The sequence below is a fragment of the Propithecus coquereli genome, unplaced genomic scaffold (genome assembly GCF_000956105.1).
Source record: "Propithecus coquereli isolate 6110/MARCELLA unplaced genomic scaffold, Pcoq_1.0 Scaffold213, whole genome shotgun sequence".
Lineage (NCBI taxonomy): Eukaryota > Metazoa > Chordata > Mammalia > Primates > Indriidae > Propithecus > Propithecus coquereli.
In genome coordinates, this window is record NW_012146412.1 from 1,858,380 (window position 1) to 1,874,690 (window position 16,311).

Sequence of the window (16,311 nt, forward strand, 5' to 3'; positions counted from 1 at the left end):
GAGCTCAGGAGTTTGAGACCAGCCTGAGCAAGAGCGAGACCCCGTCTCTACTAAAATAGAAAGAAATTAATCGAACAACTAAAAATATATAGAAAAAATTAGCCGGGCATGGTGGCGTGTGCCTGTAGTCCCAGCTACTCGGGAGGCTGAGGCAGAAGGATTGCTTGACCCAGGAGTTTGAGGTTGCTGTGAGCTGGGATGATGCCATGGCACTCTAGCCCGGGCAACACAGTGAGACTCTGTCTCAAAAAAAACACAAAAAACCTCAAAGGACATCTTCTGCCCAGGATTTGGCCTAGGCAGTTTTTCAGAGGAATTTTACCAAACTTTTCAAGGAAGAATATCTATCCATTATTAGAGTTTCCAGAAAATTGAAAAAGAGTGAAAGTTGCCCAACTCAGTTGAGACTGACTGTATTAAATAAACAATGGCCAGACCGTGTATCAAAATAGAGCTCTGCCCCACAACCTACAACAATTAGCCCAGGAAACTAACCCGTTGTTTACAGTAAGCAGCCTGGTAAATCAGCCCGATATCTACAAGTCAGATTTATAGGAAGTCAGACCACTATCTCTACCAAACAGTCCAGGAAGCCAAACAATAACTCCTGTAACAATAGGTCTACAGTGACCAAGATTTGATTAATAATTGACAACATCCTTAATTTGTGTACCTGCTTCAACTTAGGACCAAACAGACAAAGCTAAATATGCACTCTAATCTATCCATAGGGTATCATGCTTTGAGTCAGCTGCCTCCAGCTTCCTCAGGTAACAGTCCCCTATCAGGGCACACCTGAAGCCCTCCCTTTTTTCTATTATAAAGTTTTCCCATTCCTCTTCCTACCCTTGAGTCTCTGCCGAAATGCAAGTGCTGGTGGTGGCTGGCTCCCTCACCACAGAAAACTCTAAATAAATAATAGCCTTTGTCTGTTCTTACCTGATTGGTCTTCATTCATTTCCACAGTTTATGAAGCTGGTGAAACCTTGATCTGGCAATACCTGATTTCATTTATTTTCATAGGTACAAAATCCTAAGTAAAACATTAGCTAACCAAATTTTACATTTTATTAAAACATACATATTTATATATCCTGTGCACAGTAAGCTTTTTATAAGAAATGCAAGGATGGTTCCACATTAAAAAAAATCTGTGACTGTCACTTACCATTTTAATGGTTTAAAGGAGAAAAATCATGAGTATCTAAATAGATGAAGAAGAGCAGTTGTTAAAGTTTGATACCTATTTACATTAAAAACATACAGAAAGCTAGAAAAAGAAATCCTGTAACAGAAAGCATGCTTATTGGAGAAATGTTAGATACATCTCCACGAAGATCATTATAAGACAAAGATGCTACTAATGCTTAATTTAACATGGTGTTGCACACTTTAGCCAACACGATAAGAAAAAAGAAAAGCATAAGAGATATGAGGATTGAGGGGGGAAATTAAAGTTATTATTGTGGCTTTTGCAGTTATTAAAACAACAACAAAACAATAGCATCAGCCAAAGTAATAGAACTAATTAGATAGCTCAGCTGGTTTGCCAGGTGCAAGATGATATTATAAAACCAGTAGGAAATATAATAGAAATAAAGAGGGAAGAGCAGGTCCACTCTAAACATTTGTGGGACCTGGGGCAAGAATACAAGTGAAGATTACATTGTATATTTAAATACCTGAAATTTAAAATTAAAGCTATTTGAACTGTAAAATGGAAGTATATTTAATAATAGTAATATCTACCAGCACACTTACCACTTGCTGTCTCACTACACCACCATCTGAAAGAGGAGACAGGGCCATTTCTTTCTGCCTCTATGCCAGTTGGCGCATGCCTAGGTCAGGTTCAGTAGAAACGTACCCTGAGACAGAGATTTCCCTGCATGTTGTTTAATGGGGAAGAACATCTATAATAAAGAAATCTCAGCCTGGCACAGTGGTTCTCACCTGTAATCCCAGCACTTTGGGAGGCTGAGGCAGGAGGATTGCTCAAGGCCAGAAGTTCAACACCAGCCTGTAGACCTGTCTCTACAAAACAATTAAAAAATTAGCTGGGCATGGTGGTGTGCGCCTATAGTCCCACTTACTTGGGAGGCTGAGGCAGGAGGATCGCTTGAGCTCAGGAGTTTGAGTCTGCACTCCAGTGCGGGCAACAGAGCTAGACCCTGTCCTCCCCATGTCTCCGCCCCCTCAAAAAAGAAGTCCTGCATGAAGTTAGGGAAACAGGACTGGACAGAGGGAGAAGCTGAGAAGTTTTGTTTAATTTTTTGGCAAAAATGAAATATTATTAAATGTTTTAATGAAAATAGAACTACAGTTCTAGTATTAATATCCATGTAGTTGTCAATGTAAAAATTCAATATCGTGTTTCATGCAAGGGTGAGAATTTCTTTGGGTTTACCCTTTGAGGGTTTGCTGAGCTTCTTGAATCTATACGTTTTTGTCTTTCAGCAAATTTGAGGAGTTTTCTCACATTATTTCTTCAAATATTTTTTCAGCCCTACACTTTCTTCTCTCCTTTTGGGACTCCAGTGACATGTATGTTAGATCTTTTGTTATTGTGCCACAGGTCCCTAGACTGTGTTCATTTTTTCCACCTATTTTCTCTCTGTTCTTCAGATTGAATAATTTGCATTGATCTATTTTCAATGCAAATACAATATCTATTCTGTTACTGAACCATCCAGTGAGGTCTTTATCTTGGATAGCGTATTTTTCATTTCTAAAATTCCCTTTTCATTCTTTCTTATTTCTTCCATTTCTTGGCTGAGATTTTCTAGTTTTCCATTTGTTCCAAGAATGCTCATAATTGCTTTTAGGAGGATTTTTATGATAGTTGCTTTAAAACTTTCATCAGATAATTCTGACATTTCTGTCATTTGGGTGTTAGTGTCCATTGAATTCTTTTCTCATACAAGATGAGATTTTCCTGGTTCTTGCTATGCAGAGTAAGTTTAGATTATGTCCTAGAAATTCTCTGTATTCTGTTATGAGACTTTGGTTCCTGTTTAAACCTCCTGTTTTAGCTGGCAGTCAACCCATTTGGATTTAGAGCACACGTCCGGGCCCACTTTTGTGGGCTGTGGTTTGAATGTTAATTTCGTTTTTGAACCTTTGCAGTACCGTTCTGGTCTGCCACGCTGCGCACTGCTCAGAGGCCAGTCTGAAACCTGGGTGGTATTCCACACTGTAGTTCCGCTCTCAAAGCTTTTTCTGTGTTGATTCTGGTGAGTTTGATGCTTGGGCCACTCAGAGATGAGCCTGAGGCTTCACACTTAGATTTAAAATATCTCTTTCTTCTGCTTTTTCCTCTCCACGATCCTCTCCCGATTCTCTAGTTGGAAGGGGGATGGGTGCTGTCTCTCTGGGGCTTGGTGCTGGGCGGGCATTGCCCACAGAGCTGCACCCCACGGTCTCTGGACACTGTGCTTCATGGTGAGGAAGACAAGCGCTGCCTCTGCTTGTGTTTATTTCATGCAGAACATGAATGGTCAAGGCTCCTCCCACTGTCCCTGCCGGACAATGGAAAGGGACATGGGAGACACTTGGCTGACGTTCACTTAGTGCAGAGTGGGGATTGTTGATGAGGTCCTGTCCCACAGACTCCGCAGCACGGTGGCGAGCAGTGTGTGGGGTGCTGCGTCTTGTGTGCTGTCTACGTGGAGTACGGCAGTTAGAGTCAAAGGGGTCCAACCTGTACAGCCGTCCTCTTCCTGGTCTTTTGTTGAGAGTGGGTTTTTCTTGGGTCTTTTTTGTTTTCTTTTTAGCCTGTACCTGGAGTTGTTCCAGGCAGTGGGTTGTTCTAGCTCCCAGACCAGGAAATATAGAAGCGGGAAAATATCCCGGAGAGCTTACTGCTAGGTTGTTCCTCATGTCCTAAGTTCTCTAACCAGTCAACCATCTCTTCTTCACCTTTCAGAGTCTACTGATAGTTGCTTTATATGTCTTACTCTAGAGTTTTTAGTTGTGATCAGCAGGAGGAATAGCGTGGGGTGCATTCAATCATACTGTGACTGGAACCAGAAGCCCTTTTCTTAGGGCTTTGATTAATCCTATTATATCTTTAAACTTATATTTTATAGTTTTTTGACAGTTTTACGATATGGAGTTTTTGTGTCCTGCTCTCTGCACTGTCTGCTGGCAGTTTGCCCACGATGTACGTTTCCGTAGGTGCTTTGTTCGCTCGGTTGTGTCATGGGTTAAGTATGTTCTCCTAAAAGTGTTTTGTGTTTGCTTCTGTCCAGAGATTTATGGGGAAGATCTCAATTTCAACTCTCCATCTCATTCAAAGCCAGGACTCGTCATCTCTCCCTTGGTGCCTGTTAAAACCAATCTCTTGCATAGAACAACAACAAAAAAAAAACCCTTAAGTATAAATTTAATTAAATATGTGTAAGACCTGTACACAAAACCTAAAAAACACTGATGAAAGAAATCAAAGAAGACTTAAATAAATGAAGTAATATACCATGTTCTTGGATTGAAAAATTCAATTGTTCTAGAGATTCAAAGTAATCCAAATCAAAATCCCAACAGGCTTTTTTTTTTCTCCTTTTTTTTTGTAAAACTGATACACTGACTCTAAAATTTAAATGAAAAGGCAAAGGAACTAGAAACAGCCAGAATAATTTTTAAAAAGAATGACAAAGTTGACGATCTCCTACTAACTTATTTCAAGACTCAGAATAAAGCTACTGTAATCAAAATTGTGTGGTTTTGGTGGAAGGATAGACACATAGATCAATGGTACACAACGGAGAACCCAGAAACTGACCTACACGTATATGGTTAATTAATTTTTAACAAAGGTGCAAAAGCAATTTAATGGAGAAACAATAGTCTTTTTCAATAAATGGTACAGGAACAATTGAACATACATATGAACCTTGACTCATGCATTATACCGTATGCAAAGATTAACCCCCCATAGATCATTGACCTACATGTATAGCCGAAAACTATAAAGAATATAGAAGGAAAAAAGAGGAGAACATCTTTGTGACCTGGGGTTAGGCAAAGATTTCTTATATAGAACGCAAAAGATATGATCCATAAAAGAAAAAATTGATACATGCAACTTTATCAAAATTAAAGACCTCTCCTGTTTCAAAGACATTGTTAAGAGAATGCAAAGATAAACCACAGACTGAAAGAAAACATTAGCAAAACAGGACTTACATGGAGACTGTATAACAACGTCTCAAAACTCAATAATAAGAAAACAAACAACCCAATACAAATGGGCAAAAGGTTTGAACAGGCACTCCGGTGAAGAAGACAGGTGGATAGCAAATAAGCACATGAAAAGATGGTCACTGTAAGTCTTGAGGGAATGCAAATTAAAACCACAGTGAGATACTGTTCCACGTATTAGGCTGAAGGAAACAGAACACTTGACAATAGCAAGTGCTGGGAAGGTAGCAGGGTACCTTGGAACTCTCCGACGTTGCTGGTGGAAATGCAAAATGGTACAGTGATCTGGAAAAAGAGTTTAGCTCTTTAGTTAAAGAGCTAAACATTTACTTACTACACAAGCTAGCAATACCACTTGTAAGCATTTACCTGAGAGTAATGAATACAAAAACAAAATCAAGCAAAAAAGACAAATACCGGTACACAAATATTTATGGTAGCTTTATGCATAATTGCCTCAAATGTTTTCGAATTGGAAACAATCCAAATATCTTTCAACTGGTGAATGTATGAACATTTTGTGGTATATCCACATTCAATCATTGTAAGGAATAAGCTACTAGTATGTGTAAGTGCATAGTTGATCTCAAATACATAATGCTATGCAGTAGAAGACAGGCTTAGACACACATGAGACAGAAGTACAGGGAAATAAAATAGGTGGGAGTTGACTACAAAGGAGCGTGGGAGTGTGAGGGAATTTTAGGGAAGAATGGAATTGTTCTATGTCTTGATTGTGATAATTACATGACTGTATGTGTTTGTCAAAACTGACTGGGATATACACTGAAAAGAATCATTTTATGTTACGTAAATTATACAATCTTCCTAACAGTTAAAAAAATATGTCAAGCCTCTTATTGATGGAAATCAGCAAATTTCCCCCTTCCTTCACCACTTGGGGAGTTCTGGCTGTGCAAGTGCCGAAGAACTAGCAGTACTTTCCTAGTCAGGGGATGGACAAGTGAGGCCTGGATGGTGGGAGGGCATCCCCGAAGACGGCTCGATATGGGCAAAGGCAAACCTGTGTGAGCTGAATTTTTAGAGGAAGCACCAAAATGGCCAGGAGGCCACCCAGACCAGAGACCTGTGTTTAATAGTTTCAAGAGCACACTCTGGATTCGAACTTGGGTCTTCGCTTGCTGTCTTTGTGACCTCGGGTAAATTACTTAACTCCTCTGTGCCACAATTTCCATCTGTAAAAAGAGAATGATAATAGATTACAGTGCTGAGAGTTACATGAGTACTTGCAAAGTGCTTAGAATAGTTCAGCACGTATAGTAAGTGCTCAATTAATGTTAGCTATTACTGCCCACTTGCTCATTTAACATACCTTCCTGGCACACTTCCCAACACACACCTCGGTGCACTTTGTGCCTGTCCTTGAGGAATGGACACTGGGCACCTGGAGTAGAATCATGTGAGGATGGTCTGAGATCTGGGGAAGGAAGGAGACAGATGGGCAAACTGACCATGCAGGGGACATGTGCTAATAATTTAGGAAATCACAGGGTTGTGGGGCCACAGAAGGAACTGGGGAGACAGTATCTCCATGGAGAAGGGGAGTGGAATTCATTCAAGGAAAGCCCAAAGAAGAGGTGACTTTTGAATAGGGTTTTGGAAGATGAGTAAGAGTTTGGTGAGTATCTCCCTGAATGCCTTGTGTACCCATGGAAGTTGCTGAGTATGGAAAGTGATTGAAGGTTCTTGGAAAAAAAGGAAAAGAAAAACAAAAGTTTGATGATATATGAGTGCTCAAAGGGGATGGGGCCGAATTAAGAATAACCAGGTTCAGGTGCAGTGAGGGCCCTGGAAGGATTCTAAACAGAGGGGCAGTAACATGGCCAGTCCTTAGTTTGGGAAGGACGGTCTTGGCACCTGGTGGAGGAGGATGACTGAAGGGAGAGAGTGAGGGCATTTCTGGGCTAGTCCCGGCGGGAAACAAAGAGGCCCGAGCTGGGGCAGGGTGCTGGCAAGGGACGGGAGAGGACAGACTCAGGAGGGGCCTAGAGGTGGCCAGCTGGCTGGGAAGGGCGAGAGGGAGGTGAGTGCCAGAGCGGGAAGCAGAACTCAGACCTGGCTATTCCCAGACTACTATCTAACGATGCCTTCTCTGCGTGTGTGGTGAGGACACAAAGGTAGACGAGTCTCAGCCAGCCGTGGGGATCTTGTTCTGGTGAGGAAGAGAGTACGGAAAAAAATAGAGTGCGATGAGCGACTTCAGAGAGGGCAGGATCAAGTGTGTTGAGCAAGAAGTAGGTACTGAAGACGATGCAGGAGAAGCTGGTTTGAGCGTGCGGGTGGGATTTCAGTTTGAGGGACCACGTGAGCACAGCCTTGTTGGTGTGCAACTGCCAGACAAGCTGTTGGACTTTGCAGCAGATGACATCTGTTCTGGAGCAGATCGGTGAGGCTCGAAAGTCCCCAAGAGCCTCCTGTCCCAGAGTTCTCTAGATGCCGAGTCCTTGGGTTGATGGAGTTCCTGAGTCTTTTTACAGCATGTGTCATTCCAAATTGGGAGTCACTCTGCATACAGCACCGTTGCTGACTACTGGGACTAAGATCTGCTCGGACAATAAGAAATGGTAGCAGGTTTGGTTTACACATCTTAAAGTGAACGTATCCTTGAAGAACAATTCATTGTTTTGTGCATACACTCTTGTCACTCTGGTCCCTAATGATCTAATTCATACATCTATATGTATTTATTACCATCTCAACCCATTGTTCAAATTAATTAGGAAGGCATTAGGCTGAGACAGCTCCAGTGCCTTGGGTTCCTGTGTAAGCAAACCAAAGCCCAAATCAGAGCGAATGATCATAGCCTAAGAAGATAAAACTTAAGCTTAGCCAATCAGAAACCGCCAACTAACCTCTAACGAGAGATTTTTACCAAAGAGAAACCCCCAACTAGCCTCTAACTATGGACTGTCAACTTTAGCCAATCAAATAATTGTTTTGCTTCTGGGAACACCTTATAAACACTCCCCCCAGCAGCCTTGGTGGAGCCCAGCTGCTTTTTGTCTGGTACTGCCCAATCCACGGATCGCCGTCTGCTCAGATAAACTCTTTAAAATTTTAATGTGCCTAAGTTTATCTTTTAACACCATCCTTCTCTGAACTGAGCCATTTCTTTCTTTTATTCATACTAGGATTGATAACTCGTCTCCCAGCAAGACTCCTAATCCCGCTTCCTTTAACCTGACGGCCTTTGGAGCACACTTGTTCCTCAGCGTCCTTGGGAGGCTGCTTTCAGGACCCCCGGAGACACCGACGTCTTTCTATGCTCTCCCTCATGTAAAACGGTGTGACATTTCTACATAACCTCCTCTATGCTTTAAATTATCTCTACATTACTTATACCTAATACAACATAAATGCTATGGAAATAGTTGTACCGTGTGCTTTTTATTTGTATTTTGTACCGTTATTGTTATTGGTTTTTTTTACCCTGAGTATTTTCAATCCACTGTAGGTTGGATCCCGAGACAGAGGGGCGAATTTAAGGGGCAAGCAGTGGCTATGTATTATCTTTTTTTGTGTCCAATATCCTTGCTTTGTTTAACCATTCCTCAAAGATTTAGTTTCTCATAGAATCCACGTCACACCTTGGTCATTTTCCTGGGCAGAATACAGCTTGTACAATTCCTCCTAGAACGATGGGCTTATTTTGAACTTGGCAAGGGTCACGTTACGAGAAACACAGTGCAAGGGTTACGGGACTAAGCCAAGCCAAGCGGTCAACGGGACTAAGCCAAGCTGACGCTGCTTCAGGGTCTCAGTCACACGCGATGGCTTTCGTGCCTGCGCTGGGCCCCCTCGGCACAGAAGCAGCGAAGGGCCGAGAAGGCTGGGGAGGGCCCGGAGCGGCCTGTAGCCTCGCCTTCCCCTGAGCGGCTGCCACTCCCACCCCGGGAAGCTGAGTCAGGGGTTCAGTGCCAGCCACACATTATTTCGCGTTTCGCTAAAATAAGTCCAGGCTGTGGGAAGCTGCTGAGATCTAACAAATCAGCATCTTGTTTCAATTACATTAGGAGGGAGAGAGGAGAGAGGAGAGGTTATTACATTTTGTCTTAAACAAAAGAACTCTAAATGCTTATCAGAAACTGCTTGTTCCTGTGATGCTGAAGAGACTGCAGTGTCCACGGACACGGCTACCAAAGGCTTGAAATATAATCGTATTTATCCAGAATTATCTACTGCAATGCAGTTACTGTCCCACTCCTAATTCCCTACTTCTCAAGATACGAACCCTGATATTACCCTAGTGAAAAATTTAAAGGATTTACATATGTGTCTTTTCATACAAGGCACTGCAAAATCTTTTTGGAAGCAGGTAGGGGTAATAAACCACAATTAAGTAAAACACTTTAAGAATGCACTAGGTATTATATTCTGTAGTTTTATGGTTTGAGCTTAGAAGACTCCTTGTTGGCTGTTCTCAGAAAAACCAGAGACATAGCTTTAGGGCTGAGTTAATTACTTTAGTGCATCTTCCAGTTAGATCTTTTTTTCCCTCCATTAAATAATGATTACCCATCAAAGAGTGATTTACTTTGAAATTGCTAAGCAGGGGCTCTTGCATTGCTCATTTAAGATTTGTTCCTAGTGATCACTGCATATATAGTAATCACATGGTCACACTCAATATTCTGATGGTTTTATTAACAAGTATATAATACATATATTGCATACTGTATATAGTATATGAGGACTGTACAGTACAAATTTATGTTCACAGTTTGACATGACAAAATGTCATTACTGAATTCCCATTGGACTACAGAGTAGAAACAGAGAAGGTACATTAAACATTCACATCTTTAGTAAGAAAGATTACCAAAATGTCTCAGTATTTGCAAGTATACTAATGCATGCTAAAAACCTTTACCCATTCAGTCTTATTAGCTTATAAAATATATTACACTTTATTAAAAATTTCTGCATAGTTTATACAAGTATTAAAGTATACTGTAAATGTAATAATCCTGCTATACTTGCAGGTATGGTTTAAGAGATGCTAAGCAGAAAGATTATTTTGACCCTCTAACACTAAGTACATAACAGAAAAAAAAGTGCTAGTATTTGTAAAACAATATTGTTGTAGCCCTCATTTAATGCATGTAAAATGGCTTTCTAAATGTATTATTTAGGTGAATTTGCAATCACTTAGAAATTAACTTTGACCAAGAGAATAAAGACAACTCTGAGCAACTTCATGTATTACAGCAATTCCTTCAAGACAACTATGTATTTTCAAACCAAATTATTTTAAAACCTTAAATCTTTAAGATTGTCTTTAAAACAATCTAATCAGGAATGATGTGCAGATACATAGTATCAGCATATAATCTTTCAAATTCCACATTAGTGCAATACTGATAGTGCAGATGTGTGTTTAGCAAAATATACACATTCATATATAGTTCCCCTGTAGCCCTGCTCCAAGGCTCTTGAAACTTCTGTGTATCTAGCGTCTCCTTGGCTGAACAGAGCTATGCTGCTAACGCATTCTCCAAACCAAGTGATTTAGGATGTTAATGCCCATTTATAATGTAGATTCACATTTTAAAACTCTAAAATAGGATGGATTCTGATTTAATTCTGACTTCTCTGAAGGGTACTAACTGAAGAAACGCTGTAACAAGCAAAATTCACGACTCCAACCTCACGTTTACGTATCATTCTTGTCAATGTAAAACATGGCAGTTAGAACCACCACGGATGGTGACACGGCGCGTCATTAAAACCGCACGTTCAAGGGCATCTTATCGCATATTTGAGGTCTTCCACAGTAACAGCTAAAAGTGGCTAAGAGACTAAATTTCTCAACTACCACAGTAAAATACAAATATATATATAAGAAGAATTTGGTGATGGCCAATTGGCAATAAAAGTATATTGACCAGCATGGGAACAGAGAATGGCCTCTGTGGGCTGTTTTTCCAGAGTTGGAAACTCTGGATCTTTGTTAACGAACTGTTAATATAATCTCAGCAAGAGTCTTCGCAACGTGTAAGTGCAATGTGTAAGAGTCTTTGCAGGGTCTTGCTTGACCTTTTGAACAAAATTTAAATATGCTATAGCAAATGCATCAAATTTCATGAGAACTCTTGAAGCTTTCTATTAACTAAACTCAGACTCAAAGCTGATTCAAAGATCAGTTCTATCCTTTCTGTCCCCTTCCCCCCTATATGCGTTGGAACACACATAAGCTAGTTATTTTCCACCATAACAAAAAAGTTCCTTGCATTCCATCTTTATTCTGCGTGTTGTGGAAGAAGCATTTCAAGAAATGAACACTTGGGCATGAATGTGATTAAGCATTTACAATACAGACAGTATCTACTTTTCAAAGAGCCATTTTTATCCCTCAATTCATGTCTTAGTTGCAAAGAAGAAAAAAAAAATAGCCCAATTAGGATGTTTTATGTTCTAAATAAATTTTGCAGTGCTAAAAAAAAAAAAACAAAAAGAAAAAAGAAAGAAAATCAAAACCAAGTGCCAAGATAACAAACTTCTCTGCATTTCTCAACTACATTTCCTTTCAGTTGGTTCACAGGGCTGAGTGGCACCCTTCAGGTACACACAGTCCCTACAATTTTCATTGATGTAGGGCCATCAAAGCAAGCTCCCCACAAAATTCACAGGCCTCTAGAATCACCCATTCGCTGATGTTTTAAAAACGGTTAAACAATGTATTCCTCCCAGTTAAGGTTGTGTTGGATCCCGAGTTGTGGCTGGGATGAATGTTCGGAATTCCATTCTTCTCTCCTCGATTCATTAAGGAGGGATGAAGGTGCATTTGGTTATGCGCACCTACATTTAACCACTGTTGCCCACTTTCTTCAAATTCAGGACCGACGGCATTTCTATGCATGAATCATTTTTATTGGCATGGACTGTGGTGCTCAAAAGCCTGCTTTTGAAAAACTTGCTCCAATGATGGTGCTATTTATCTTCAACATACACATGAGTCATTATTTTCAGTTTGTTCTGATACTTGACAGTGATAGGAAATTGCCAGCTCTAATAGTAAACTTTTGGGAATTTTTGAGTTATGTATGTGAATCCCTGATCTGTGGTTTTCTGTATTTTTCAGAAAGCCCCAAAATAAAGGTATGTGTGCTTCACAACTAATCATATTTACAAATAGTGTCACTCCAGGCTTAATTCAATGAATCTACTAAAGCATTAGCAGATGCTTCTTTATGATCTGTGTCATGAACACAAATGACAGCCAATTTGGCACCTTACAGCTCACACAGAAGAGTTTCTGTATAAAAGCTACATGATTAATTTGATACGGGAATACGAGTACCACTCAACAGTTCCCTGTTTACAAAAAAGCTGTATGCAGGTTCAGGTAAAAGACAGACCATCCATACTCTTACCCAAAAGATCTTTTACTGTTACTAGGCAAATATTTTCGTGGAGTCCCTACTATCAATGCTTGACAATCTCCTGTTAAGGACATTGTAGGAATGGAGATAGTGGCAAGGATGACGTCATCGGCATTTGGCTTTACGCATGGTTCTGCACAGCGGAGCACGCAGAGCCCGAAGCTCCAGGAACGCCCGGCACAGCTAACCACATGCTGAAATTTCACCAACCCCCAGCCCAGGAGGAAAGGCCGGCTTCCCCCTTTGCCTCCCCGGCTTCCCCAGCTCAGTGGCCCCTGCTCCTACTCCAGGCCACGCAAGCACAGCGTCCATCCCTCGAACTGGGACACGTCGCCCACCTAAACCAAAGCTCTGGCTCATCTCCCAGGGATGGCAAAGATCTCCACATGGGCTGCAGGCACAAAGGAGGGCAAAGAACTTGATTCAGATGAGGTGATAACTCCGGGCTGACAAGCAAGATTTGTGAAGGACGATGGAAGAATTGACTGTACTAGCTTGAAATCTTGCTGTACTTCTAGCTAACCGGTGAAAGAGACCATCCTCCTTTCGGCTGTCAAGAATAAAATGTGATCGCAGGGCACAGAATGTCTCTGGCAAGGACTAGCAGGCTGGATACTATATTTCTAATACATTTACTTTGACATTCTTTTGAGGAATACATGGAGAAACCGACAGCTGGCTATGTTAATTTACATGTTCCCTTGTTCTCATTACATTAAACGTATCTAGAAGGGTTTGCTTAGCATCCCCGAAAAAAAAAAAGTGTTCACATTCTTTAGGTCTGACCCGTGGTAAGGAGAGGGAGGATTAGAGAGTATCTACTACTGACCATATGGAAGTTGTGAATGATATAAATTCAGAGATTCAGACCAGCTGAATCAAAATTAAAATGTACATGTAAAAAATGTGTTAGATAATGGGAGGGAGGACAGAGAGAGAGCCAGGTGAGTGGGGGTCGTGTTGAGGCTGGAGACGGAGGCGTTCAGACTAGCATGTGGCGTTTCCTATGTAGGGCAAGGTGGTCAGAACGGGAGAAGCTGCGGTCACAGTCTGGACACTGGAAAGGTTTGATTCCAGTATGTTTTCGGAAATGTCTTGTTAGCTCATCAGACCGAGCAAACTTCCATGTGCATCCTTCCCACGTACATTTGTAGGGTTTTTCTCCTGCAAAATGGTAAAAGAAAATTGTTTAATTTTCCTGTAAAGACAGTGAAGATTTCTTAGCTAATGCTTGAGAAATATTATTTCCAAGATGCGTTCATACATTTGTCCCTCAACAACACAGTGCCTTATAAACCACTATAGGACAAGGAAGAAAAAAATGAATTAATTCTCTTAATGTTTATTTGGCTCTCTGCCAAAAAAAAAAGGTGGGAGAAGATTTCTAAGAGTTCTTAAAACATAAAGTTACTGAAATCCATTCTGAGGGACTACCACCAAATAATGACTTAATTAACACATGGTGAACTGCATTTGTACATCTAAAGTCTTAAACCCACCTGGGTGCTGAATTATACGCAGTGCTATTTCTTTAATGAGAAGTGAAAATCAAAAGTTTGTGGGGCTCTGTAGTACTCTTCAATCGTTTTCTAAAAATATGAAGTCTCTTATCAACTGAACTATCCTGTTTTCTTGTTCGGCCAATTAACGATTATGCCTAGGTATACTGCTTTAACGCAGAAGTACTAAAAATATAGTAATTCCTCCCCATGTGTTCAAAGCTACATTTTTGCAGCCCCCTCTAAAGATAATTTACAGATGAGGAATTTACCCTTTATGGGGGAGTGACAGGCAGGGCCACCATGAAGACCCCTACAAATGAAAAGGGTGTTTATGGCAATCCTACATGTTTAAATTAGTAACGAGCGTCACAAGTTATTTCCATTTAACACCCCTTGTTCTCTAGAAACCTTGCAGGACTGCTATTCCTTAGCATTTCAATGCTATATTCAGAATTTGTATTATCTGTTTCGCCGTACAGAATATACACGTTTTTCCCACATCTGAATTGTCACCTAAATAGTCAATGTCTTTTTTACCGTAGGTTGGAAGTCGGTGACATCCACCTCTTGGGTCCCATTAAAGCCCTAGGGTTCCTTTTATGAGTTGATTTGGTGCTGCTGTTTTGGTGTTCTTCCTAACACAGGCCGCCACCTTCAGATTTCTCCGGGGTAGCACTGTGTCCAAGCCAAGCGACAGTGGAATGCGGGCTGCTTTTCCCTCAGCTTCCTCTGCCTCCCCAGGATTCAGCTGAGCTCCACTTCCGCACTGCCAGACACTCTCCTGCCTTCTCTTCCAAGCCCCAGATTCCTCCCTTCATAAATATTCCGAGAATGACTCACAAGACTCAGAAAAACAATCTAAGCTCCGAGTTAGGGAAAATGCACAGAGGCAAGTTGCTGTCAAACTAAAATGTCACATCCAGGAGTCTGCAGCGAGACGAGCCTTACTGGGCATCAGTCGCCGACGCTGACCGCACTCAGGCTGGGGGTAACGTGTCCGTGTGATTTCCTTCAGATGTGCTACCATGTTCAGAGGCAGTAAGAACAATTTCACGCTTTCTTCACCTCTGCAACAATTCTTGCATGACCTGGCTAGCACTCTCTATGTCTAATCCAGGCAAGGTGGACGACACCCTAAAACAAGCGCGGCAGACGATGGCATGGGAGACAAACCCCCGCCCCCGTTTCTCCACCTTCCTTTCCTTCGAGGATGATCTATTTGGATTCCATTGCTACTGAGCCGCTGCGTGCATCTGTTCTGCACAAAGGGCAGTGCTTTGCTCTCAGGAATCTGACGATGTGCGTTAAACAGTAGCGCCTATGAAGGCCACATCCGATAGTTAAAGCACTTTCTTCTCTGCTGCCGCAGCGAAGGCTCCATCCCGTCCTCCTTCCCTTCCTAGAGTGCAGAGCTGGGACTGTGAGGACCTTGTTACGTGGATCGCTTTCAGTCTATTCTAACTTCCCAAAACCTTCACTCTTTAAGACTAACAGAGATATCTATAGTTGACTAGGATAACTTTCAAGATGCCTGAAAAAATCTTATTATAATAACTTTGAAAGCCAGAACTTTCGTCTTTAGCGTTCCATTCTAATACTTCTTAAGAAGAAAGACGAAGGAAGTCTAATACCTGTGTGTGTTCTTCTGTGTGCTTTCAAGTGGGAGCTTTTAGTGTACACTTTGTTGCACCCGTCATAATCACATCTGTGTATCCTCCGCTTCCTCTGGGTATCCGGAGACTCCACAGGTAGAGGTCTCTTTCCAGGCTGCACTATGACTGAAGGATGATTCCTACGAAAGCCAAGGTTAAATACAGAATGTTGAGAAGGCTCTTCCCTTTCTTCAGTCTACTAAAAGCATTAACAATACTGGGCAAAACAAACAAAAAACCCAACAAAATAAACAAAAAGAAATTAGCTGACCAACCCAAGAAGCACTGCTATATTCATTCAACAAACATTTAGTGAGCACCTACCATGAGCCAGGCACCGTGCTTGGCACCGGGACACAAAGATGAATAAAAACGGGGTTCCTGCCCTCGAGGAGCTCACACTCTAGGGGAGACAGACATGGAGGTAAGTAACGACAGTAAGAAGGGTGAGCTGCTGTGCTAGAGGGCGGTGCCGAGTGCTGGGAGGCTCTTTCCCTCCACAAACATTTGCCTATTTGGAGTTTCGTGGTACTAGGCAATGCTGAACGCAGTATC

At 41.5% G+C, this 16,311-nt stretch overlaps 1 protein-coding gene across 6 annotated transcripts in view; it reads right to left on the bottom strand.

Moving 5' to 3' along the window:
• Positions 1-10,103: 10,103 nt before the first annotated feature.
• The window catches only part of KLF3 (Kruppel-like factor 3 (basic)), a 34,253-nt gene continuing 28,045 nt past the window's right edge, over positions 10,104-16,311 (bottom strand). For all 6 annotated transcript variants that reach the window (XM_012644501.1, XM_012644497.1, XM_012644496.1 and 3 more), the window contains 2 exons: positions 15,736-15,896; positions 10,104-13,766 (listed from right to left, as the gene is read on the bottom strand). In XM_012644501.1, the coding sequence (XP_012499955.1) occupies positions 13,585-13,766; positions 15,736-15,896 (343 nt within the window). In that variant the 3' untranslated portion in view covers positions 10,104-13,584. The remainder of the gene's footprint in view (positions 13,767-15,735; positions 15,897-16,311) is intronic.